Source organism: Dendropsophus ebraccatus, chromosome 9, assembly GCF_027789765.1.
Source record: "Dendropsophus ebraccatus isolate aDenEbr1 chromosome 9, aDenEbr1.pat, whole genome shotgun sequence".
Lineage (NCBI taxonomy): Eukaryota > Metazoa > Chordata > Amphibia > Anura > Hylidae > Dendropsophus > Dendropsophus ebraccatus.
In genome coordinates this window covers 109,488,998-109,514,229 of record NC_091462.1, presented here as the reverse complement: position 1 = coordinate 109,514,229, position 25,232 = coordinate 109,488,998, and the positions used below count along the sequence as shown (strand labels likewise).

General features: G+C 47.0%; 2 protein-coding genes across 4 annotated transcripts in view; one reads left to right on the top strand and one right to left on the bottom strand.

Annotated features, from left to right (window-relative positions):
- Positions 1-901: 901 nt before the first annotated feature.
- On the bottom strand, positions 902-25,232 carry CFAP70 (cilia and flagella associated protein 70). 2 transcript variants are annotated; one of them, XM_069984310.1, is made up of 28 exons: positions 25,153-25,232; positions 20,915-21,002; positions 19,486-19,672; positions 19,236-19,334; positions 17,943-18,022; positions 16,294-16,470; positions 15,746-15,928; positions 15,354-15,448; positions 14,450-14,549; positions 13,132-13,269; positions 11,294-11,458; positions 10,301-10,387; positions 9,535-9,626; positions 8,721-8,781; positions 8,440-8,631; positions 8,123-8,254; positions 7,594-7,719; positions 6,173-6,306; positions 5,821-5,936; positions 5,567-5,731; positions 4,878-5,051; positions 4,398-4,486; positions 4,041-4,193; positions 3,795-3,956; positions 3,076-3,165; positions 2,882-2,983; positions 2,715-2,762; positions 902-1,070 (listed from the first exon to the last, which is right to left on the bottom strand). In XM_069984310.1, the coding sequence occupies exons 2-28, from the start codon at positions 20,990-20,992 to the stop codon at positions 990-992; spliced, it is 3,306 nt and encodes a 1,101-aa protein (XP_069840411.1). In that variant the 5' UTR covers positions 20,993-21,002; positions 25,153-25,232; the 3' UTR covers positions 902-989. The 2 variants fall into 2 exon arrangements, with proteins under 2 accessions (XP_069840411.1, XP_069840412.1); XM_069984311.1 differs by lacking the exon at positions 25,153-25,232 and adding an exon at positions 25,052-25,104.
- Positions 10,325-25,232, top strand: part of MSS51 (MSS51 mitochondrial translational activator) — a 39,815-nt gene continuing 24,907 nt past the window's right edge. The window contains exon 1 of one of the 2 annotated variants that reach the window (XM_069984315.1): positions 10,325-10,442. Coding sequence is in view for 1 of the 2 variants with exons in the window: in XM_069984312.1 (XP_069840413.1) it covers positions 12,073-12,148 (76 nt within the window). In the remaining variant the exon portion in view is untranslated. Of the gene's footprint in view, positions 10,443-11,985; positions 12,149-25,232 lie in introns of those variants that run through there. The other variant, XM_069984312.1, reaches the window with a different exon arrangement.

Sequence of the window (25,232 nt, the reverse complement as noted above, 5' to 3'; positions counted from 1 at the left end):
TTGGACCACCCTGTATATGAATGATCTCCTGGACACCCCCAGACCTGTGTATGAATGATCTCCTGGACACCCCCAGACCTGTGTATGAATGATCTCCTGGACACTCCCAGACCTGTGTATGAATGATCTCCTGGACACCCCCAGACCTGTGCATGAATGATCTCCTGGACACTCCCAGACCTGTGTATGAATGATCTTCTGGACACCCCCAGACCTGTGTATGAATGAACTCCTGGACACCCCCAGACCTGTGTATGAATGATCTCCTGGACACCCCCAGACCTGTGTATGAATGATCTCCTGGACACCCCCAGACCTGTGTATGAATGATCTCCTGGACACCCCCAGACCTGTGTATGAATGATCTCCTGGAGACACCCCCAGGCCTGTGTATGAATGATCTCCTGGACACCCCCAGACCTGTGTATGAATGATCTCCTGGACACCCCCAGACCGGTGTATGAATGATCTCCTGGACACCCCCAGACCTGTGTATGAATGATCTCCTGAACACCCCCAGACCTGTGTATGAATGATCTCCTGAACACCCCCAGACCTGTGTATGAGTGCTCTCCTGGACACCCCCCTACCTGTGTATGAATGATCTTCTGGAGACACCCCCAGGCCTGTGTATCAGTGGTATCCTGGACACCCCCCTACCTGTGTATGAATGATCTCCTGGAGACCCCCAGACCTGTTTATGAGTGGTCTCCTGGGCACCCCCAGACCTGTGTATTAGTGGTCTGCAATACCTAGATCTTGTCTGTTGGAAGACTACAACCCCCAGCATTCCCTGACAGCCATAAGATACATATAAAAAAAATAATTATAGATCTGTATGCTATATAAGCTCCCTCATGCTTTACACTGCAGGCTGCATTTCATGGAGACAGAGAACAGGTTTATTTCATAACTGTACAGCTTTATTGGTATAAACAATGTTGCTCCGTATAGCCCCATATTCAGGGCTTTCTGTGCGCCCTGTGTCCTCAGAAGGATGGGTCCCCGAAGCCAACCTCCTCCTGCAGCTGATGGATCTCTGTCATCAGGGTCTGGTCCTGGACATTCAACTGCAAGAGAGGGAAGAGCATGTGTCACGGGTCAGTATGTACCCATATCTGCAGTACATACCCATATCTCCTGTATACTCCCATATCTGCAGTACATACCCACTATCTCCTGTATACTCCCATATCTGCAGTACATACCCACTATCTCCTGTATACTCCCATATCTGCAGTACATACCCAATATCTCCTGTATACTCCCATATCTGCAGTACATACCCAATATCTCCTGTATACTCCCATATCTGCAGTACATACCCAATATCTCCTGTATACTCCCATATCTGCAGTACATACCCAATATCTCCTGTATTCTCCCATATCTGCAGTACATACCCAATATCTCCTGTATACTCCCATATCTGCAGTACATACCCAATATCTCCTGTATACTCCCATATCTGCAGTACATACCCAATATCTCCTGTGTACTCCCATATCTGCAGTACATACCCAATATCTCCTGTATACTCCCATATCTGCAGTACATACCCAATATCTCCTGTATACTCCCATATCTGCAGTACATACCCAATATCTCCTGTATACTCCCATATCTGCAGTACATACCCAATATCTCCTGTATACTCCCATATCTGCAGTACATACCCAATATCTCCTGTATACTCCCATATCTACAGTACATACCCATCTCTCCTGTATACTCCCTTATCTGCAATACATACCCAATGTCTCCTGTATACTCACGTATCTGCAGTACATACCCAATGTCTCCTGTATAACCACAATATCTCCAGTATATACACCCTATAGCTCCTGTATACACTTCATATCTCCAGTATATACTACCAATAGCTTCTGAATACACCCAATATCTTCTGTATATCCCCAAACCTACCATTTACACCCCATACCTCCAGTATCTACACCCTATAGCTCCTGTATATGCAGCCAATATCCTGTAAACCCCCTATATTTCTGGTGTATATACTCAATATCCTGCATATACACCCCCATCTCTGATATATAACTTTGTCTCCAGTATACACTCCAGTACACAAGCTCACCTTCAATATACACACCCCACATCTGCAGAATACAACCTTATCTCCAGAATTTACCCCATCCCTCGTATATGCCTACATCCTCAGTATATAACCCCATCTCTGATTTTTACCGCCTCTCCAGTATATAAATCCACTATTATACACCCACATTTCTTGTATAGACCAAGAAGAGTCAATGGCGTTGTGGTGAGGGCTGTGCCTTTGTTAGTGCCCCTTCCTGACAGCAGGGGGCAGCCCATCCTTGTATCATCCTAACAGTGATCAGAGCAAATGGGCTGCATACACGGTAGGTGTATTTTACCATAAGGCTATGGGGTATTACTGGGCAACTGGCACTGTGGGATTCTTATAAGACTATATTACTATGGGCGTGGCTATGGATCTGGTACTATGGAATGTATTATAAGGTTGGCACTGTCTTGAGGGTATGACCAAGATCAGAACAGTCAGCATTGGGAGTAACACCTATCACTGCATCCATGTATGTATCCCTCCCTTCCATCTCCAGGCTGGGGGCATCATTTAAGCTTTAACCCCATATCAGACCTTATTCCCACTGACTACAATGAAGAGCTTTGCAGCATAGACAGTGGCGGTGTACACGCAGACAAGCACTCACCTTTCTGGTGTACTTGTAAGACTGCTCGGCCTCCAGTTGTCTCCCAGTCTACGAGAAACATCACACATCAATAAGAGGGACTCCTTACTAATTTCTACAGTCTGAGTATTGGGGGGGGGGGGGTTAGTCCCAGTATGTCTGGCTGTATGCTGACTGCTATCACTCACCCTCAGGCAGACCAGGGTCAGGTAGCCCCACACCTCAGCGTTGCTGTTATTCAGGGCATTGGCCTCAGAGAGAGCGTCCTCCGCTTCCTGCATCTCCTCCAGCTGTGGATATTATATGATGTATATTACAGATAATGGTCGTCATTGTGACAGTGTGTGAACCTAACCAGAATATGTTGTGATAAAACCCTTACCCTGTAACAAGCGACGCCGACACCCAGCCAGGTGAGACAGGTGGGAGAGCGCTTACAGGCCTGCAGGTACGTGTTCTTCGCCTTCTCAAACTGAAATATAAAGAACACAGATATTATAGGATATATATAGATATACTAAGGCGTCTACATGTTCAGCCACTGCTAATGTCTAGTTCAGGGGTAGGGAACCTTTGCTGTCCAGCTGTTGGAAAACTACAACTCCCATCATGCCTGCACAGCCAAGAGCTTTAGCTGTCCATGCATGATGGGAGATGTAGTTTTGTAACAGCTGGAGAGCCAAGGTTCCCTACCCCGGGTCTAGTTGGTCTACTTGATTTGCTCATTACATTACTTACCCTGTACTGACCCTGAGCAGAGATGAGCAAACCTTAAGCACAACCTCGAGCAATACAGGTGGCTGAAGTAGTTGGATGCAGCCGTAGGGAGTCCTGGAAAACATGGATGCTGTATCCATGGTTTCCAGGCAGACTAAGGACTTCTCCAGCCACTGGTCATCAAATGCGGAGCATTCGGGTTCAGACCCATTCAGAGTGTGCTTGAGATTCACTCATCTCTAGTGACTGACAACAAATTGCTGACTATTTCTAGCAGAAGAGCCACGCTAATATAAAGCTATACATGACTGGTATATAAAGAATAATCCAGTGCGTAATCCATGCTGTTCTGGTTTTACCAGTGATATAAGTGTCTGTACTCACTTCTCCTTCCTGAAGATAGATGGATCCCAGGCGGAGGTAGACGGAGTGCAGCTCTGAAGCATCAGTAACCAAGCTGAGAGCATGCTCGTAACACTGTCGTGCCTCCCCCTTCCTGCCGCTCATGTACTGCAGGTGGCCGGTGAGAGCCCATACATCAGGGTTCTGTAATGAGAGAAGACATGATTCTGGAGGACATGTCTCATCCATCCCTCTGTATAACCCCATAGTGATGAGAGGATGACGCACCTGGTGGTCTATTTGTGACGCCTCCTTCAGGTTTTCATTGGCCGCGTCATACTCCTTCCTCAGCAGGTGAACCTGGGCGCACAGGAGATGGTACTTACAGCTGGGCCCTCCATCTGGGCTCAGGAGCTCATGTGACAGGGCCCTCTGTACAAACTGTATGCAAGAAAGAAGGAAAACCAGCTGTAACTACAGGGGAGAAAGTGAATAGCACATCTTCCATGGACTTTATGTTTTTATTCTTGCTTGCTGTCAATGAATAGAAGAATTCATGACAATCTATGCCAATGGTTGGTAAAGTGTTATGCTGGTGCATAAGATGGCTGCAGCTTTGTTAGGATTACTTTCTATCTTACAGACCTGTGTTGCATTGACCTGTGCCAGGAAGTTGGCGGCTTCCATGTAGATACTTTTGGCAGCCGGCAGAGGAACGGGGTCAGTGCCGGGCTCTGTAAGAAAACAAGGAGATTGATGTTCACATTGGGTAAGTTCATGGCAGATGTGACTGCCGTAGATTACAGTACAGTGTAAATGAGACCGTGAGAATGCTATACCTATGCTGTAGATTTATCAGTGCAGAGACTGACCCCCGGTGTAGATTTATCAGTGCAGAGACTGACCCCCGGTGTAGACTTTTATACCAATTTTTTTGGTGAATTGTTTGTGGATTTTCTGCATAAATGATCTGTAGCAAATCCAACCCATGTGCTGGATTGGAACGATCCCCGAAGTCCCCAGAAGAGCGCAGTGCAGATTACCTACAGTCTTGGCTCAGCGTCATACCATATTACATGGAACAAACCCCACCCCACCCCCCAAACAGGATTACAGATCTCCCACCTCTGTGAGGCCTAGCTTTGCTTTTGGAGACCACCGATGAGACGGACTTGGGAACGGCGCCTGGGGTCTGCTCTTCTGGGGATCTGCCACCCATGGAAGGTTCTCCGGAGCTCGGCCGTCCCTGCGGTGATGCGGGTGCATTCTCATCTGGGACGTCACTCTCTCCTTTGGACGCTAAAAGCAACAATACAGCACAGATTTATCAGCAAATATATCTGCCACATTTTATGACTCCTCTAAGTCATCGCTGTCTAGTCAGACACAAGAAATACTCAGAATAAATCTGGTGCTGCCATTTTCAGCCACATGCAGTGTATCAATAGGGAACATGGTGTACTATAAGGACAGATTCACAGAGGATGGGGCTGCATCTGATGTAAGGAGGGAAAGGGAGACATGCGGGAGGACACAGACACTGACATTAACACAGTGGAGTTAGGCGCTTCCCCAGCAGTGCAGAGTAAGGGCAGGTTCAGACTACGGAATTCTTGCAGGGAAAAATTCTGCGGAATTCCGTCGTTTGTACGCGCTCACAGACGCACACCTTTCCGCCAGCTCTATGGACCGGCTGATTCCGCATTGCGCCAAAAGAATAGATGTGACACGAGAATTCCGTAGTCTGAACCCGCCCATATGGTGATAAGACCAGTATGCCACAGCAGCACTGAGTATTTCAGGACATCTCTTACCATTGTCACTGGCCTCTCCAGGAATGGTCTTTCCATCATGTGGCACTCCGGAGTCAGGCTCGTCCGCAGGTCTGTCCACAGTCAGCACAGCCTGGTGGAGCTTTCCTGCCTCGGAGAACGCCATCTCCATCCTGATGTCATTACCCTGGATTTCATAGAACAGGCCTGGAGGATGAACACAGGAGACAGCACAGGTCACATATGTTACATGCACATATTCTTATAGGGCAGCCATGATGGCAGCGAGCTCTTACCCAGTATAGTCCAGGCCAGGGCACTGCCAGGGGCCACACATGTAGCGTCTTCAAAGAACACCTCCGCCTCCACATTACTATCCATGAGAACAGCTACTATACCGCACAGGAGCAGGCTGCACACAATGAGATGTCATCATCAAGAGCCCAGTCCACCATCACCACCAATAGCAAGAGTCATTATTATGTGTCCTTACACTCTAGTAAGTTCTATCTAAATCTTGGACAGTTGAGTAACTTTGAGATATCACCAGCTTTCCCAAAGCTCCTGAATGGCAGATCTGTGTCTCTAGCTATAAATAAGCCCATAGAGCTCATACTGTGGTGTGGATGCTGCTGGAGCTTTAGTCACCTGTGTAAATGTTCCCGGTTTAGGACCAAGGCCTCATGGAAGCATTCCTGTGCTTTGATGTAGTCGCCGACTAGTAGTTTAAAGCAGCCATAATCCAACCAGTGGTCAATGCGCTGACGGTCACGAGCCAGTCTCTGTAGGAGGAGACAGAGGGATGAGGGTACAGGGGAATGACTGCCACTTACTGGCGAGGAGTGGTACAAAACCAGCCAACAAACAAGCTCCAACCCCAAAGTGAACCGTAAAGGGGTACTCCAGCAAAAAAGTTTTTCTTTCAAATTAACTGTTTTCAAAAAGTTATATATATTTGTAATTTATTTCTTTTTAAAAATCTTAAATCTTGCAGTACCTATTAGCTGCTGTTTGTTCTGCAGGAAGTGGCACATTCTTTCCAGTTTGACACAGTGCTCTCTGCTGCCACCTCTGTCCATGTCAGGAACTGTCCAGAGCAGCAGCAATCCCCATAGAAAACCTCTCCTGCTCTGGACAGTTCCTGTCATGGACAGAGGTGGCAGCAGAGAGCACTGTGTCAGACTGGAAAGAATATGCCACTTCCTGCAGAACAAACAGCAGCTGATAGATACTGGAAGACTTAAGATTTTTAAATAGAAGTTAATTACAAATCTGTACAACTTTCTGAAACCAGTCGATCTGAAAGAGAAAAGATTTTCGCCCGAGTACCTTTTTAACATTTGCTATCCACAGTATAAGGCGTGAGTGTATGACCACAGGGGGGCAACTGCTGGGCCCCTGACAAGATCCTTAAGTGTCCCTTTGCTTATGAATATTATAATGACAGGGTCACTTTAAATTCATTTAGAATCCAGATCGGACCTTAGACCAGACCCCTATATTATTCACACCCCAGACCCCAAAATGAATTCAGATCTCAGACCAGACTCTGCAAATTAATTCAGACTCCGGACAAGACACTTAAATTAAATCTCCGTCCACATCTTTAAATTAATCAGATCCCAGAACGAGATATTTAGGGCTCTGCATGTCAGGGGACAAGACATGGAACCTGGGCCAGATGGGGGGGGGGGGGGGCAACTGAAAATGTCAGCAGTATAGCAAGCCACGCCCACCACCCCCTTTCTCTACCGTGCCATCAGATGCCTCCACATATGGCCCCAATGTTTGTCATGAATTGCACCTATTCTTAGACCACACACCAGATGCCCGGCCTGCGCTCTCTTTATCAGTTTCTGGTTCCGCTCATTTCTTCATCACATTTCTCATTATGTTGGATGCGTCAGTGAAAGATGTCAATGCAAATCATACTGAGCCCCCCCAATACCGGTCCCGAGCCACTGAGCTCGCCACTGGGCTCGCACTAGCCTGTTATAGCCTATATATATTACAGTCACTGCTCACACCGCCTGACGGCTGTCTGTGTGGGTAATAGTGACTTTTCTTACCTCCTGGTAATACATTTCTGCCAGATTATAATCTTCAGTCATTTCAGCCTCCTTGGCAAATCGCAAAAGCTGCTCAGTGTCCGTCATGGGGGCCGTAGATGCCTCTTCTTTGTCATCAAACAGGGTCTATGGGGAAGATGGACAATGGGGATCACTACGTGATTCACACTTTAAAACCAAATTAAGGATACATATGTTATCTATCTGACATATCGCAATTTTACAAGAAAAAAAAAACTCATTTTGTGTCTACAGCTCCTATACAGGCTTCTGTGTCTCCATGGTAACAGACTACAAACAAAACAAACCCTGTGTAGTCTGATCCTGAATTCATGTGTTACCCCATCCCATCTGTCCATACAATGACTGGATGTAAGACAGGGTCAGACTACACAGGGTTTTTTTTGTAGTCTGTTACCATGGAGACAGATATCTGTATACACAAAACAGAAGGAAATGTTTAATATATATATATACACATTCTTTAAAAGGTGTATTTTAAAACACAATCTCCCCATGAGTCTTGTACCTTGTTGAGAGCAATGTGCATCTGATCCACGAGGTAGATGTACAGCTCACTCAGGAAAGCCTGCAGCTGATCGCGGTCCTCAAACGCAGTGGTTTTAAGGTACTTCTCCCTTACGATCTTCACCACCGAGTGCTGCACACAGACACACATTTCATTGGACAAGGAATGGGTTTCTCTTACCATTTAATCTCATCCAGAACCTCCTGATTCATGTATACCATATCAAGATACAGCATCACCTTCATCCAACATCCAACCGATCCTGAGACTGAAAGGGTTGCAGTGAGGGTTTCCCTGCACAGTTGGGTTATGAATACCTTGAGCTGCTCCTTAAAGGCAAAGTATTTCCCGGAGCAGTTTAGCTCATAGTTCAGTTGACACTTTTGTTCCTCCAGGACTTGTGGATCTACGTCTACAGTGTTGGTCTCTTGTTGCCCAAACAGCTGGCAGTACTCATCTAAGATAGCGCTGGTGATGCTGGTGACCTGGCTGTGGTAATCTGTGACGGCCTGAGAGGGAGACACATATATTATTAGATTAATGATGCTTTCCCACTGTCCCATGTATGGTGGAGCACGCATGTAAGATCAACTCTCACCTTCTGCGCCCCGGCTGTGCGTCGGCCAAGCTGAGGTCTGGTTGGTACCAGCTCATTCACCCTGCAAAGATGATGAGCATCTCAGTCAGACACAGAGAGGTCAGACCTTTCACTTACATGAAAAAAAAAATCAGATAATGGCTAATAGATCTGTGTTCTATAACCTAAGTCTCTCCAGCTATTGTAGAACTAAAACTCCCAGCATGTCTGTCAGAGCATGGCGAGAGCCAATCATTCACAGCAGCTGGAGAGCTTCAGGATGGAGACCAGTGATGTAGATGAGGGTGGATGACTATTACAGATTCCTCCTCTTAAAGGGGTACTCCAGCAAAAATATTTTTCTTTCAAATCAACTGGTTTCAGAAAGTTATATAGATTTGTAATTAATTTCTGTTTAAAAATCTCCAGTCTTTCAATACTTATCAGCTGCTGTATGTCTTGCAGGAAGTGGTGTATTCTCTCCAGTCAGACACAGTACTCTCTGCTGCCACCTGTCCATGTCAGGAACTGTCCAGAGCAGGAGAGGTTTTCTATGGGGATTTGCTGCTGCTCTGGACAGTTCCTGACATGGACAGAGGTGGCAGCAGAGAGCATTGTGTCAGACTGGAGAGAATACACCACTTCCTGCAGGCCATACAGCAGGTGATAAGTACTGGAAGACTTCCGATTTTTTTTTATAGAGGTGAATTACAAATCTATATAACTTTCTGGGAAGAAAAAAGGTTTTTGCTGGAATACCCCTTTAACTGTTCAATGTCTGTCTATAACACAGCTGCCTGCAGAAGATGAGACCCCCCCCCCCAATGTCACTCACTTCAAAGCCATCTCTTCAGCCATCCGCTTGGGTACTAATGGCTTCTCCAGTGTCAGCTCCAATACCAGGTATGTCCCAGAATCCACATATTGCTGCAAAGAGATGAGAAGAGTCATGTGACATGCCGCAGGTAAAGGGGGTCATTCAAATCTGTCCAGGGAGTTCAATGCACTACACAAGTACAACAATGTCAGCGGCTATTTCCTGAAGAACAGGGCGCTGAGGTTACAAGAACAAGACTGTAGTTACTGAATATATGAGATCGGGGGCACTTTATTCCATCATACGATCAGCGTTCAGATACAGGAGGACAAACAAGCGCCAATCATTTCGCATGAACAGCCGCATGCTTCCTCGTAAACGAAATCATTGCCTGTTTGTCGCTCTCTATGAAGCCTATCTGACTCATCAGCAAAACCAGTGTTGGACAATGTGCTGGATGAGCGAATATCTGGGTATCACTTACCAAAGGCTTTCTCATCATGAAGAATACTTGAAAAAAGTTTAAATAGTAATTAATAACAATGTAACATTAGAGATGCATTATCCTACATGACAGCTAGATGGCAGCATAAGTCAAGAACTACTGAGAGGCGATGACTGATCAGAAATAATTTAGGATGAGGGACCCTGTTATAGTGGAAAGGGGGAAAAACCTGTGGCTCATTCCTGCAACTTCACACTATAGATCCCTCCTCCCTCAGATCTGTATCCCCACAGGCGACATTGTATTTATAGTTTTATCCTTTAGGTAAATACTGTGTACCTGTCCTTCAATGTTTACTGGTGGTGTCTGGTTTATCGATGCAGGGTCAATGTCTGCCACCTCTGAGGATCGTAACACAGCGGACATCTGCAGGACGGAAAAGAGAACCATAAAGGCCCTGAATCAGTTCAAGTAATGTAATGTATGTACACAGTGACCCCACCAGCAGAATAGTGAGTGCAGCTCTGGAGTATAATGCAGGATGTAACTAAAGATCAGTACAGGATCAGTAATGTATGTACACAGTGACCTCACCAGCAGAATAGTGAGTGCAGCTCTGAAGTATAATACAGGATGTAACTCAGAATCAGTAATGTAATGTATGTACACAGTGACCCCACCAGCAGAATAGTGAGTGCAGCTCTGAAGTATAATACAGGATGTAACTCAGGATCAGTAATGTAATGTATGTACACAGTAACCCCACCAGCAGAATAGTGAGTGCAGCTCTGGAGTATAATACAGGATGTAACTCAGGATCAGTGGCCTGAAGAGCAGTTGTCAGTTACACTCAGCCATGGAGGAGGATGGAGGAGCTCATTGGTATCAGACCTGGTCAGGCTTAAAATCTGGGTGTATTTTTGGAAAGCATCATGGTCTTGATTTCTAGCTGACACTATATTTATGCACGTCCTCTCTCCCTGATAAATACACTTTATATAGAAATGCTCGGTAACCTCTGTATATTAGTAGCCCATGAGACGGCTGTTCTCGCACTGTGCTCTGGTACAGAATAATGACCTTGGTGTCTAGTGTCTCGAGGCCGCCATCTCTCATAAGGCAGCCACCATCTCTCTTGGCAGTAACATTTATCACCCAGAGCTCCCAGAGTGCTTTGCACACCTTTAATATGGGAAGACTTTCTCAGGGCAGAATATAGACAAGGCAGCTCTTCCCTTATTCACTGACAGCAAGCGGAGATCATTTACATTAATCAAGAGAAGCAGCTATGTTACCGATAGCAGCGACCATTATCCCCGGCACAGCGCTCACCCGTCTGCCGCCTTCTTTCTCCTTGCCGCCTTTCTCGTCTTTGGCTAAGCGGCTGGGGGATGGTTTGACATGAGGGGAGTTGAGGCCTTGTGGGGCAGCGGGCGGTTTACCCATCAGGCTGTTCTGCCGGACGAAGTCTCGCAGGACGCTGTGATCACATTTTGTCTACAAGAAGAAGAGACGGAGAGATTAGAGAAGGCAAAATGTACAACAAGCCATGGTATATTTTATAGGGTATTCAGACATATCCTTTCATAGTTACTAGTGCATGTTAATGGCTCTAATTTAAAGGGCTGGACCAGTTTTCTGTGCATAAAGCTTAAAGGGAATCTGTCAGTAGGTTTATGCCGCTTTAAGGGTATAAACCCACACACCGTATATGCAGCGTATTTACTGCTGCGATACGCAGCAAACTCGCAGCAAAATCGCAGCAGATTAGATCTAAATAACTGAACACAGCATCAAATCTGTACCAACAAATCTGCTGCGTATTTGTTGCATATCTGCTGCATATACGGTGTGTGGGTTTATACCCTAAATGAGGACAGCATAAAATAGTAACAGAAATGCTGAACAGATCGGTGTATTACGTGTATAATTCTGTTCAGCCGTTCTCCTAATATGCAGGAGAATAGCATTCTTACCACACCCCTCCCCCCCACCCTCCAGCTGCTGATTGACAGTTGACTGCCTATACACAGCATGGATAGATAACTGCCAATCAGCAGCTGGTGGGTGAAGTTTTCTGCTTCTCATGAATATCCAGGACTACTGAGCTCATGCACCTAATGGAGAGGACTACTTATTGTCCATGTTATTCAGGAGAAGATCTCTGGATCAGCTGCACAGAACAATGTAAGTGATACATCATTCTGTTCGGCTTCTCTATCACTAGTTTATGCTACCCTGAGATAGGACACCTACTATAATCCTAATGACAGTGTATTTAAAGGGTATCTTAAAATATTTCTGACGTGTCATAGCAATATGTCAGCAGTTCTGATCAGTAGGGGGCTGGGTACTGAGACCCCTGATGATCCCTAGAATGAATGGCTACAGACTGACAGAAAGCCAATAGACTTACTACGAGCTGTCATTGTATCATATTCCTGCTACCTATTTGCTCTAGGGATCGGTGGTGATCTCATCAACCAGACCCCCAATAATCAAAACGGCTGACATGTTGCCATACCATGTAAAAAAATTTTCTTTGTTTTTTTTTTTAAAGAGACAGGTACCCTGCTACTTTTTAGGTGAAACCCTTTCTCGCATTGCTATTAGAGCCTATGTTTGATGTATAGGATCCTGATACAATATATACCTCCAATGGAAGGCTATGAAGCATCCCACTGCATGGGCATATAGTGGGATACATCACCATAGGATCTCATTGTAAAACATACGTATACAGAGCAGTGAACTTATTTATAGTGTATACCTTTGTACAGAATAACCTAACAGACTGTACTGCTCCATACCACAAATAAAAAGGTGTATTGACCAGCTTCTGTGATGTGAATGGAGCCCTATGGATATGCTTGGATATATATTATAATGAGTTATGGGCACAGCCTAGAGGCTAAAAACTCCTAAATACTTCTCACTGCTGATGATTCGTCACAATGGTTTAGACATTTCTCTATGTCTGGCTAATTTGTGTTATCTGCACCGATACATTGTAACAAACTATCAGGAAGGCAGAGAGATTGTGCTGCTGATGGATTTAGCTCACAGGGGATTTATATACATGAACCCAGAGGCCGCACTTATTGAGATGTACCATGTGACTAGGCTGGTGGGCAGGTGTGTGTGTCGTGGGTGTATATGCCTTGTCCTACCTTCTCCAGCACCTCTGCGTCCTGATAGGCCAGAATCCTGTAGGCTCCGCGCAGACGTCTGACTCCTGGGTACAGCAGGGGAACCATGTTTACGTAGGCCACTCCATGGAAGGAGATCTGTGCGTCCTCATCACTCTGCTGGATGGAGCAAAGACAAAAACGTTATTTCCCGCTATTCATATCCACCCAGCCAGGGCTTGTCTTCAATCAGATTGTAAGCTCTTGTGGACAAGACTCCTACTGCAGTATGTGTCCACTATTGTGCTTTAGTCTTGCACTATCATTGGTAATAACTGTATAATCAGCTTCTTTTTACTTGTAAATCTACTTGGGACTCACTCTCCATCCGCTCGCTAATTCCCTATTATAGTCCTTGAGGCTAAAGTGTTAGAATTAACGGGCGGCCTGGGAGTGTACTGCGCTGCTGCCACAGTGACTGATGAAATGTCAAAAGTCCCCCCCACACACACACACACTATGCCTTCAGTGTCACTTGTTTTATCCCAGCTCTGCTGCTTACACTTTATTAGTGTAGCTGGGTCATGTGACCTCTGATCAGCCACCATCTTGACTCTCAGACTGCGTTCTCTCTCTTTCAGATCTGCTATCACTCCCATAATGCATCAGCACAGCATCACATGGGCAGCTAGAGTCGGTACCTTCTCTGCCTACTAGGAGGACAGTGTAATGTGGCTCTTTCTTATATCTCTCTAAATAACCTAAGAGGCTGTGGCTCAGATTTATGAAAGTGCGTAACATAGAAACTGGTGCAAATTGCCCAATCATAGCTCAGCTTTCTTTTTACAAAGTTGAAAGCTGAGCTGTGATTGGCAGTGGGTAGTTTATACTAGCTTCTATTTTACACATTATGATAAATCTGGGCCACGTATACAGTCAAGGGGGCCGAGCGGTCATCAAATCTATTATAAGGCTATGTTCACGCAATGTATTTTTTATGCCAAGAAGGCCCATTGTTTTCCATTGAAACGGCTGTTTTTGTAAAAAAAAAAAAAATGTGTTGCATTGAAGGCAATGCAAACAACGGCTGTTGTTCACACAGTGTTTTGAACAGCGGCCGTTGTTTGGTATGGCCATGGAAATAACTGACATGTCAATCATTTCTGGCCCTTGTGTATTGAAGTCAATGCAAACAGAGCACAGAGGGGATGAGACTGGGAGAGTGCTTATGGGAATCAGTGGGGGCTCAACAGTCAACCAATCAAAACTGTTGAGGTGACCGTGTATAGATAAACACACTGCAATGTGTAGAATTAGCTGCAGCATAAAGCGATATAACATCCTTGCTCAGGACACTTACCTTTTCTCCTTTTCCCGGTTTAGATTTGCCAGGAGGAGAAAAAGGTGCTCGCATGACCTCAACCGGCCAGTACCGGCACTCTGCGATCCGCTTCTGTAAACTGCAGAAAGCAAAAACATTACTGATCCGTCCTATAGTGACAGTAAGCGGTTTATTACTGTGATTATTTATATAATACATATATAGGATTTTATGCTTTCATTGGTTGAAGTGGTGATTGGTGGGAAGCTCTGTCTGTCCCTTATGTCAGGAGGGACATGATAAGTAACAATGGAGGCCGCTCGGCCATGACTACCGCCAGCAGTAGCTGTGTGTGTCTTCACTTCCTTGATGTCCCAATCCTGTCTGTTTCATCACTGCTGGCGCTTCCAATCTTATGGCCACAGGACCGCCAGGATCTTATGGACACGGGACCGCCAGGATCTTATGGCCACAGGACCGCCAGGATCTTATGGCCACAGGACCGCCAGGATCTTATGGCCACAGGACCGCCAGGATCTTATGGCCACAGGACCGCCAGGATCTTATGGCCACAGGACCGCCAGGATCTTATGGCCACAGGACCGCCAGGATCTTATGGCCACAGGACCGCCAGGATCTTATGGCCACAGGACCGCCAGGATCTTATGGCCACAGGACCGCCAGGATCTTATGGCCACAGGACCGCCAGGATCTTATGGCCACAGGACCGCCAGGATCTTATGGCCACAGGACCGCCAGGATCTTATGGCCACAGGACCGCCAGGATCTTATGGCCACAGGACCGCCAGGATCTTATGGCCACAGGACTGCCTGGTTTGGACGTCTTGTTGTTCAAATGCCTAACTGAATGTTGGGTGTCCTGTTAGCATGTACATTTCCCTCTAGTAAGGCATATGTATAGGAGCCGACGACCCCTGCTCACCTGTTCAGCGCAGACTGGTCAAGGTAGCAGCGTCTCTCCGTGTCCCACGTCACTCTCTTTTTAAGGGTCTCGGCTTCAATGCGGAAGTCTTTGTCCTGCAGCAAAACATGGAGGGTGGCCGGTTTACAGAAGCATCCAACAGCAGAGACCAGTGCAAATAAAACCAGTGAGAGGAAGTGATGTGTCTCCTGAGGAAGACCGCCAGGCTGACAGGGGGAATATAACAGGCCATGCAATGCTCTCTGGTAAAAAATAATGCAAAGCTGCTCTCCTCTAGGAAAACAGAGATAAAGCCCATTGTAACCAATCAGATTCCAGCTCTTACAGAGCTGGCTGGAAATGAAACTAGTGACCTGATTGGTTGTTACAGGGATCCCCTTCCGCCCACTCACCTCTCTCCGGTTCATTTCCCCGTCCTCTTCTTCATAGGCCTCTGAAAGAATGAAGGATTCTGGGATATGCTGGGCTCCTGGAGCCGAGATTCCGCTCATGGGCCATCGCTTCTGTCGTGAGACAGGCTCGCTTTCTCCACCGCCTTTCAGGACGCCATTGGAAAAGATCAGCATTGAATCTCTCTGCACCAAAAACAGGGAACAGGGCTCAACAGGTGATAATCTGCAGGTGTCTATATATTGTAGTCACACCGGGACCACATGGGACTAGTGGTGAGCAGTGTCCAGCTGCAGCAAGCCACTACTCCCAGAATGCAATGCAGCAGTGTGATGTGATCTCTGTCAACAACAAGGCAGTGCAGCCAGCAGAATTATGAGTGCTGCTCTGGATGTGAATGAAGCATAAGTGTAAATGAAAATGTGTACAAGTTCCTTAGGTTTTTAGCCATTCAGTGCTGTGATTTGTTGGAGGGGGATGGAGATGGTCCTGGGATGGTGCACAGGTAGCAACCACGTATGAACCACAGACAGAGCCGGTTGTATCCTACCTCTCCCACAGACGGTAACTGGAGGCTGGTCACATAATTGTACTGGGGGCCAGTGGGGGCCCAGGAGTCAGGGACACAGTAAGCGGCTTCCATGGTCACTCGGAGCAGGTTCCCATTGCTTATCTGTGACTCAGTGAGTAAGGGCACCGGGACAGACACTGCCACCTCCAGGCTGGGCTAAAATAGAAAGAGGTAAAGATGTGAAAATCAAGAGCTGCGAATTTCTATTACATCCTGTGTATTATTCCTCAAAAATGTCCTGATCTTTCCTTGCTGCCCGTAAATGGCACCATTCACGCTTACATCATGGAGATAAAATCCCTTCCTGGCACTTATCGGCCTGTCCAGCGGTGAGTGATGGATTTTGTAGGTTATAGATATAGTAACAAAACCTCAGCTGTGAAACTGGCCATACACATTAGAACTAGTCAGCAGGACCTGCTAATCTATATGGTGTCTCTGGGTTCTCCCCGATAGTAGAGAGCAGGTGGCAAGTTGGATTTTAACCTTACTGGATTCTTTTGTTCTTGGAGAGATAAGATGCCACCAGAGATGTCTGTCAGCGGCTTTCTCCCCTCTTCCCACATGTAGGACACATGTATGCGTATGCTCAGTCAAGCTGATCATGTAAATGGGCTATTGGGAGACATTGTCGAACAAACAAATGGATGACCAGATTATAAAGGAATAGACCAGAACAGGATTGCCTCTTCTGAGATTTTGAAAATGTGTAAAAATCTGAACATAAGTGCCGTACTTTATCAATCTGCGCCCCTGCCGTACGTCAGCCATATCACGGGCTGCCTGATCGGCAGGCAGGGGGGTTGCGGCAAGGTGGGGAAGAGGCAAGTCCTCCTCCCACACCTGATTTATCATGGTTATCATGCTACAAGTCTACGCCTGCTGGAAGCTGATGTAGATTTGCTGCGTAGGGACGGTTGACTTCTATGATGAGTTTACACGAAGCGATAATTCGCCCAATCGATCATTTAACTATTCTGAAGCAACAATTTGGTTTTAATAACGATTAGTGTTTAGACGAATAAATCGTTAGAAAAATCTATATTGTGATCGTTTAAAAGAGCGCTTAAGTCCATCTCACACATAAGGTGAATCTTTGAAAGACTGTTTACACAGTCTTAAAGGTCATAAAGGAAAGCCTGAGATTTCTCCTCTTTTCACATCCATTCCTGGCTTTGGCTTCAAATCTTTGGCAGATAATCTTTCTGTGTTTTCACACTGAGCAAATACAGAGGAATTGCGCAGCAGAATCCCGCCGTGCTCAGTGTCCTGTAGTGAGTGAATGGGAGGGCGCACGCACGTCCGCTTCCTCCCCTCTCCGCTCAAAGAATTGACATGTCACTGCTTTGAGCGGAGAGCCACGGCAGCGGAGGAGCGCGCTTTCTCCCATAGATGGGCAATGAAACACTGAGACAGACGGGATTCCGCAGCGGCCTGTTTTACTCAGTGTAAACATGCCCTAAATGGACCCTAACAGGCCTACATCTCTGACCAGGAAAAAGGGTCGGGGCTTTATTTAAAACGGACGTACTAGTATGCCGGTCTTGGAAAATGTCCCCCAAAGTATATTAGAAAGTTATAAACCTTTTTTCCCAAAAAAACTTTTGCCCCCCGAGTTTGATAGTTACCTTGGCCTCTGGGTGAACAGTTTCCAAAGGAGAGCCATGGACGGGGTGCAGAGGGATGGTGACCTTAAAATTACATTCACCTAGAGATACAATAGGATGAATGAATGAGAGGTAACAAGAGGAAATGGTAGCTGGTAATATAGAGGAAGGAGGACTACAGGGGTTGTCACTGTGCCTGTCGGTGACAGCCTCGGGGGTACCAGCTGTTCAAGCATTGCCAGTCCAGGCAGCCGGGGATGGGACAGGTTGGCAGGGCACTTTGTGTCAGGTACTTGGGTCTGGTATATGTAGTGCCCGCTGGAGAGATACAGTAAGGATGAGTAATACGTCATTATAGATTTAAAGGGGTACCCCAGATCAACTGGTTTCACAAAGTTATACAGATTTGTAAATTACTTCTATTTAAAAATCTCAAGTCTTCCAGTACTTATCAGCTGCTGTGTGTCCTGCGGGAAGTGGTGTATTCTCTCTAGTCTGACACAGTGCTCTCTGCTGCCACCTCTGTCCGTGTCAGGAACTGTCCAGAGCAGGAGAGGTTTTCTATGGGGATTTGCTGCTGCTCTGGAAAGTTCCTGACATGGACAGAGGTGGCAGCAGAGAGCACTGTGTCAGACTGGAAAGAATACACCACTTCCTGCAGGACATGCAGCAGCTGATAAGTACTAGCATGAGTTGACTTTATATTTGAAATAGGAGTAAATTATAAATCTATATAACTTTCTGACACCACTTGATTTGAAAGAAACAGATTTCCGCTGGAGTACCCCTTTAACAATACATTGAGTCTCTATTGACTCTGACAGTACAGATCAGAGACGCACTGAAGATCCCATCTAATCCCTTCTTATGAGCAGCCGATCAATGTTACAGGCAGCTCAGAAGAAGTGTCGAGACTCGGCCACAAATTCTCTGTATTCCCAGGAAGCACTACCTGAGGATTACTCTAAGAAAACACACAGAGGGGGATAGAGTGTGAGCGGCAGGATGGTAAATCAGCTCTGCGGGGGGCACTGCAGCTGAGATCTGAGGATCAGTGAGGAAAGTTCAGAGTCCGGTCACAGCGAGTGCAGCCAAATCCCCAGTGACGTCCTGATCCCCCTCACATAGCCAGGCCTGGGAGCCAACAATGTCATAAAGGCAGAGACCCTCAAAATCAAAGGGCACTGGTCATCAGTGACATGGAGGAGAGGACGGACCCTCTGTACACAGATCAGTGTCCTACAACCCCTATCATATCCTGACAGGCTGGGGGGCTGCAGGGGGGGATACTGACATAGACAATACTATCCTCACCTCGCAGTAAGGGCAGCAGATCCACAGCTGTTTGCCCCAAGACGCTGGTTTTCTCCTCCTTCTGCTTCTTCTCCTTGGGTAAGATCTCAATGACAGTCACTAGAGAGAGTGAGGGGTGAGAGGTCAGTAATACCAGGGTCTGCCACTATGAGGGGGACCCTAGAGCCTACATGTGTGGATATGGGGTTCAGCCACCAGGGGGCTCTGCTATCTCTTCCCCTGCTGCACTGGGTGGGTACAGGTGACTTACGTAAGACCGGCTTGTGGGCCACATCATCCAGGCTGTGAGGACTGTCTCCACCAATGTCAAAGCTGCTGGTGAAGTTGTACTCGGTGGGCTTGTTTGGGGTGGTCTCCAGCTTGGGAGAGTCGCCCAGGAGAATGTTATTAAATTCAGACCTCACATAGGTGACCGGGACGTCTCCTTTAACTCCTTTCTGTTTAAGAGAAATAAAGTTAGGTACAAACCATGGCACAACCTGGGCAGACAATCCAGACCACTAGGGAGATCATCATTAACACTGCCACTACCCCAGACCACCAGGGAGATCACCATTAACACCGCCACTACCCCAGACTACCAGGGAGATTATCATTACCACCTTCAGCACCCCAGACCACAATGCAGATTATCATTAACACCGTCACTACCCCAGACCACCAGGGAGATTATCATTACCACCCTCAGCACCCCAGACCACAATGCAGATTATCATTAACACCGTCACTACCCCAGACTACCAGGGAGATCACCTGTAACACCTTTACTACCCCAGACCACCAAGGGAATTTCTCCATCACTACCCCAAACCACCAGGGAGATTACCATTAACACATTCACTACCCCAGACCACCAGGGAAATCACCATTAACAACTTAACTATTAACACCTTTACTACCCCAAACCACCAGGAAGATTTCTCCATCACTACCCTAGACCACTAGGTAGGTTACTCCATCACTACCCCAGACCACCAGGAAGATTATCATTAACACCTTCACTACCCCAGACCACCAGGGATATTATCATTAACACTTTCACTACCCTAAAGAGCCATGAGCATTACTTCATCAATACGGCACACCACCAGGAAGATTATCATTAACACCTTCACCACCAAGAAGATTATCATTAACACCTTCACCACCAGGAAGATTATCATTAACACCTTCACCACCAGGTGTTAATGTTTATTACTCTAGACCTTCAGAGTTTACCAAGCATTAACCTGTAAACCACCATTAATCCCCCACTCCTAGCCTCCTATCCTTAGACCTGACCTAATCCATCCTAGCTCACTAGGAATATTCAGAGCTAAGATCCGGATTAGCCTCATGGTTTCAGCAATGACTTCAATGGTTTCCCTGTATGTATCATTACACTACCCCCCTCTGGGTGCGGCAGTGACTGCAGAAGATTAGAGGTGGGCACATTTTATTATGTAGAGCATGACAGACGGCTGGGAGACAGATAAAGGTAGACAGATATGTGAGGCTCATGTCAATGGCCGGCTGCAATAAAGTCTGCTCCCCCTGCATCTCATGGTCACAGCACGGGTGACTTAGGAGGCGTCCATTCCATTTCCATTATGTGTGAGATACAAATCTGTCGGTGCTGTGAGGGGTTAAGAGGCGGTGGCGGGGACTCATCAGGCAAGGTGCTATTTATGAGGTGTTACCAGATCATGTGCTCTGAGAACCGTGATGTGCACCGGTGCGGGGGGCCGAGTCTTCACGTCTTCCAGTGCTGTCTCCATAGCTACCGCTCTGAGAAGAGATAAGAGACATGAGATTAAGGATGTAGGTCCCATTACAAGTGTCACCACCGCCATGACTTATTAACATACTTTGTGTGGAGGGACGGAGGAATAGTAAAAGTGACATGAGGTGTAAGGTACGAGGATGGGGGGCCCCGGGGTCTGACTGTCACCAGACACAAAGGGCATGTATAATAAGTAATCGTATTACAGACAGGAGTGCTATATACTGATTACTGCACCCCTGACTAGTCAGGCAGAAAGGCCCTGTAGTTAGCGTATAGCGCACACCTACGATAAGGAGGCATCACAGTACTAAGACCTTTATATAATGATGACAGGTGCAATCAGTGACATCATTCTCTGATCATTATCTCCTCTACCCCTGGTGACCACTAGATGGCAGCAGTTACTTATAACTATCACATCACTGCAGCGTCTGAGCATACCCCAGAGCTGCACTCACTATCCTGCTGGTGGGGTCACTGTGTACATACATTACTGATCCTGAGTTACATCCTGTATTATACCCCAGAGCTGCACTCACTATCCTGCTGGTGGGGTCACTGTGTACATACATTACATTACTGATCCTGAGTTACATCCTGTATTATACCCCAGAGCTGCACTCACTATTCTGCTGGTGGGGTCACTGTGTACATACATTACATTACTTATCGTGTACTGATCCAGAGTTACATCCTGTATTATACTCCAGAGCTGCACTCACTATTCTGCTGGTGGGGTCACTGTGTACATACGTTACTGATCCTGTACTGTATTATACTCCTGTAGGTCTGGAGATGATACAATGGCCGCCATCAGTGGGATATCACTATGCAAATATGTAATTAAAACACCTGCGCTACTATAAATAAAGATACCACCGTATCCAGCTGCATGCTAACAACTGGTGGCTACCTGCCTCATCCTGTCGCATACCAATAGGTTATCTGTAGAAATGATCTAAAAACAATTAGTTGTGCTGTGCTATATGGAGGGAACTGTTGTAAAATAAAAATAACACAATAGTCCGCATCAGTCACTGTTCTATAAAATCATCGTATAGGTGCAGCCAATGTCACGCACCCATATACTTCAACTGCTATTCTTTGACTTGTAGTCCTTCGTAATGATTCACAATGATAAGCGGTGAGCGACGCCCTCCTGGTTGGTATCCCACAGAGGCGGCAAAGCTATCCTGTTACTGTTAGGTATCCCACAGAGGCGGCAAAGCTATCCTGTTACTGTTAGGTATCCCACAGAGGCGGCAAAGCTATCCTGGTAGGTATCCCACAGGGGGGGCAAAGCTATCCTGGTAGGTATCCCACAGAGGCAAAGCTATCCTGGTAGGTATCCCACAGAGGCAAAGCTATCCTGGTAGGTATCCCACAGGGGCAGCAAAGCTATCCTGGTAGGTATCCAACAGATGCAAAGCTATCCTGGTGGGTATCTAACAGAGGCAAAGCTATCCTGGTAGGTATCTAAAAGAGGCAAAGCTATCCTGGTAGGTATCTAAAAGAGGCAAAGCTATCCTGGTAGGTATCTAAAAGAGGCAAAGCTATCCTGGTAGGTATCCCACAGAGGCAAAGCTATCCTGGTAGGTATCCCACAGGGGCGGCAAAGCTATCCTGGTAGGTATCCAACAGATGCAAAGCTATCCTGGTGGGTATCTAACAGAGGCAAAGCTATCCTGGTAGGTATCTAAAAGAGGCAAAGCTATCCTGGTAGGTATCTAAAAGAGGCAAAGCTATCCTGGTAGGTATCCCACAGAGGCAAAGCTATCCTGGTAGGTATCTAACAGAGGCAAAGCTATCCTGGTAGGTATCTAAAAGTGGCAAAGCTATCCTGGTAGGTATCCCACAGGGGCAAAGCTATCCTGGTAGGTATCCCACAGAGGCGGCAAAGCTATCCTGGTAGGTATCCCACAGAGGCAAAGCTATCCTGGTAGGTATCCCACAGAGGCAAAGCTATCCTGGTAGGTATCCCACAGAGGCAAAGCTATCCTGGTAGGTATCTAACAGAGGCAAAGCTATCCTGGTAGGTATCTAACAGAGGCAAAGCTATCCTGGTAGGTATCTAACAGAGGCAAAGCTATCCTGGTAGGTATCCCACAGAGGCAAAGCTATCCTGGTAGGTATCCCACAGAGGCAAAGCTATCCTGGTAGGTATCCCACAGAGGCAAAGCTATCCTGGTAGGTATCCCACAGAGGCAAAGCTATCCTGGTAGGTATCCCACAGAGGCAAAGCTATCCTGGTAGGTATCCCACAGGGGCGGCAAAGCTATCCTGGTAGGTATCCAACAGATGCAAAGCTATCCTGGTGGGTATCTAACAGAGGCAAAGCTATCCTGGTAGGTATCTAAAAGAGGCAAAGCTATCCTGGTAGGTATCTAAAAGAGGCAAAGCTATCCTGGTAGGTATCCCACAGAGGCAAAGCTATCCTGGTAGGTATCCCACAGAGGCAAAGCTATCCTGGTAGGTATCCCACAGAGGCAAAGCTATCCTGGTAGGTATCTAACAGAGGCAAAGCTATCCTGGTAGGTATCTAACAGAGGCAAAGCTATCCTGGTAGGTATCTAACAGAGGCAAAGCTATCCTGGTAGGTATCTAAAAGAGGCAAAGCTATCCTGGTAGGTATCCCACAGGGGCAAAGCTATCCTGGTAGGTATCCCACAGAGGCGGCAAAGCTATCCTGGTAGGTATCCCACAGAGGCAAAGCTATCCTGGTAGGTATCCCACAGAGGCAAAGCTATCCTGGTAGGTATCCCACAGAGGCAAAGCTATCCTGGTAGGTATCTAACAGAGGCAAAGCTATCCTGGTAGGTATCTAACAGAGGCAAAGCTATCCTGGTAGGTATCTAAAAGAGGCAAAGCTATCCTGGTAGGTATCCCACAGAGGCAAAGCTATCCTGGTAGGTATCTTACTCTGTGACATCACAGAGTACTCAGGTTCGGGACTTACAGTGCAAGTTTATTACGTGCCGCTGGCCGGGGCATGTACCTTGCAAATAGCAGCCAGTTGAACTGCCTTCCGTGGGATACCTACCAGGATAGCTTTGCCTCTGTGGGATACCTACCAGGATAGCTTTGCCGCCCCTGTGGGATACCTACCAGGATAGCTTTGTCTCTGTGGGATACCTACCAGGATAGCTTTGCCGCCCCTGTGGGATACCTACCAGGATAGCTTTGCCGCCCCTGTGGGATACCTACCAGCATAGCTTTGCCTCTGTGTGATACCTACCAGGATAGCTTTGCCTCTGTGGGATACCTACCAGGATAGCTTTGCCTCTGTGTGATACCTACCAGGATAGCTTTGGCTCTGTGAGATACCTACCAGGATAGCTTTGCCGCCCCTGTGGGATACCTACCAGGATAGCTTTGCCTCTGTGGGATACCTACCAGGATAGCTTTGCCTCTGTGGGATACCTACCAGGATAGCTTTGCCGCCCCTGTGGGATACCGGCTACCAGGATAGCTTTGCCTCTGTGTGATACCTACCAGGATAGCTTTGCCGCCCCTGTGGGATACCTACCAGGATAGCTTTGCCTCTGTGTGATACCTACCAGGATAGCTTTGCCCCCCCTGTGGGATACCTACCAGGATAGCTTTGCCGCCCCTGCGGGATACCTACCAGGAGGGCGTCACTCACCGCTTATCATTGTGAATCATTACGAAGGACTACAAGTCAAAGAATAGCAGTTGAAGTATATGGGTAAGTGACATTGGCTGCACCTATACGATGATCTTACAGTGACTGATGCGGACTATTGTGTTATTTTTATTTTACATCAGTTCCCTCCATACAGGGCGGGATATCACTGGTTACACATAGAGAGGCCTGAGGATGCTGATCTGTGTGTCATCCCTCCTATCACAGTGGCTCAGGCAGCTGGGATATGGGGGCTGCTTGCAGGGTGACAGACCCCTCTTACAGGGACCACCATGGACCTCTGTGCTCCCTCCATGTCACAGCCCCTCATATCCCAGCATCCGGGACCTCTCAGGTGACTGAGCTCTAAGGGTGCCCCCCATGGCGGTGCAGTGGTATCGCCCTGACTCTGCTCCTCTATGGCCGGGTCTCCTAATGTTATCCCCGGTAGGAGCCGCCAGGACGCCGCTCGGACACAGCCGGCTCTGCTCTCCCAGTAGATCACCTACCTCTACAGTGCAGCGTTTCCGTCTCCTAGCAACCAGCCCGATCTCCCAGGATTCCCCGCGCAGCACGTTACTTAGTTACG

Coding starts and splice junctions, on each gene's coding strand:
- CFAP70 (XM_069984310.1), bottom strand. CDS start 20,992: ATGGAGACAGCACTGGAAGACGTGAAGACTCGGCCCCCCGCACCGGTG. Junction 19,673..20,914: donor TTCTCAGAGCACATGATCTG/GTAACACCTCAT, acceptor TCTCTTAAACAG/AAAGGAGTTAAAGGAGACGT. Junction 13,270..14,449: donor AACCGGGAAAAGGAGAAAAG/GTAAGTGTCCTG, acceptor TGCTCCATCCAG/CAGAGTGATGAGGACGCACA.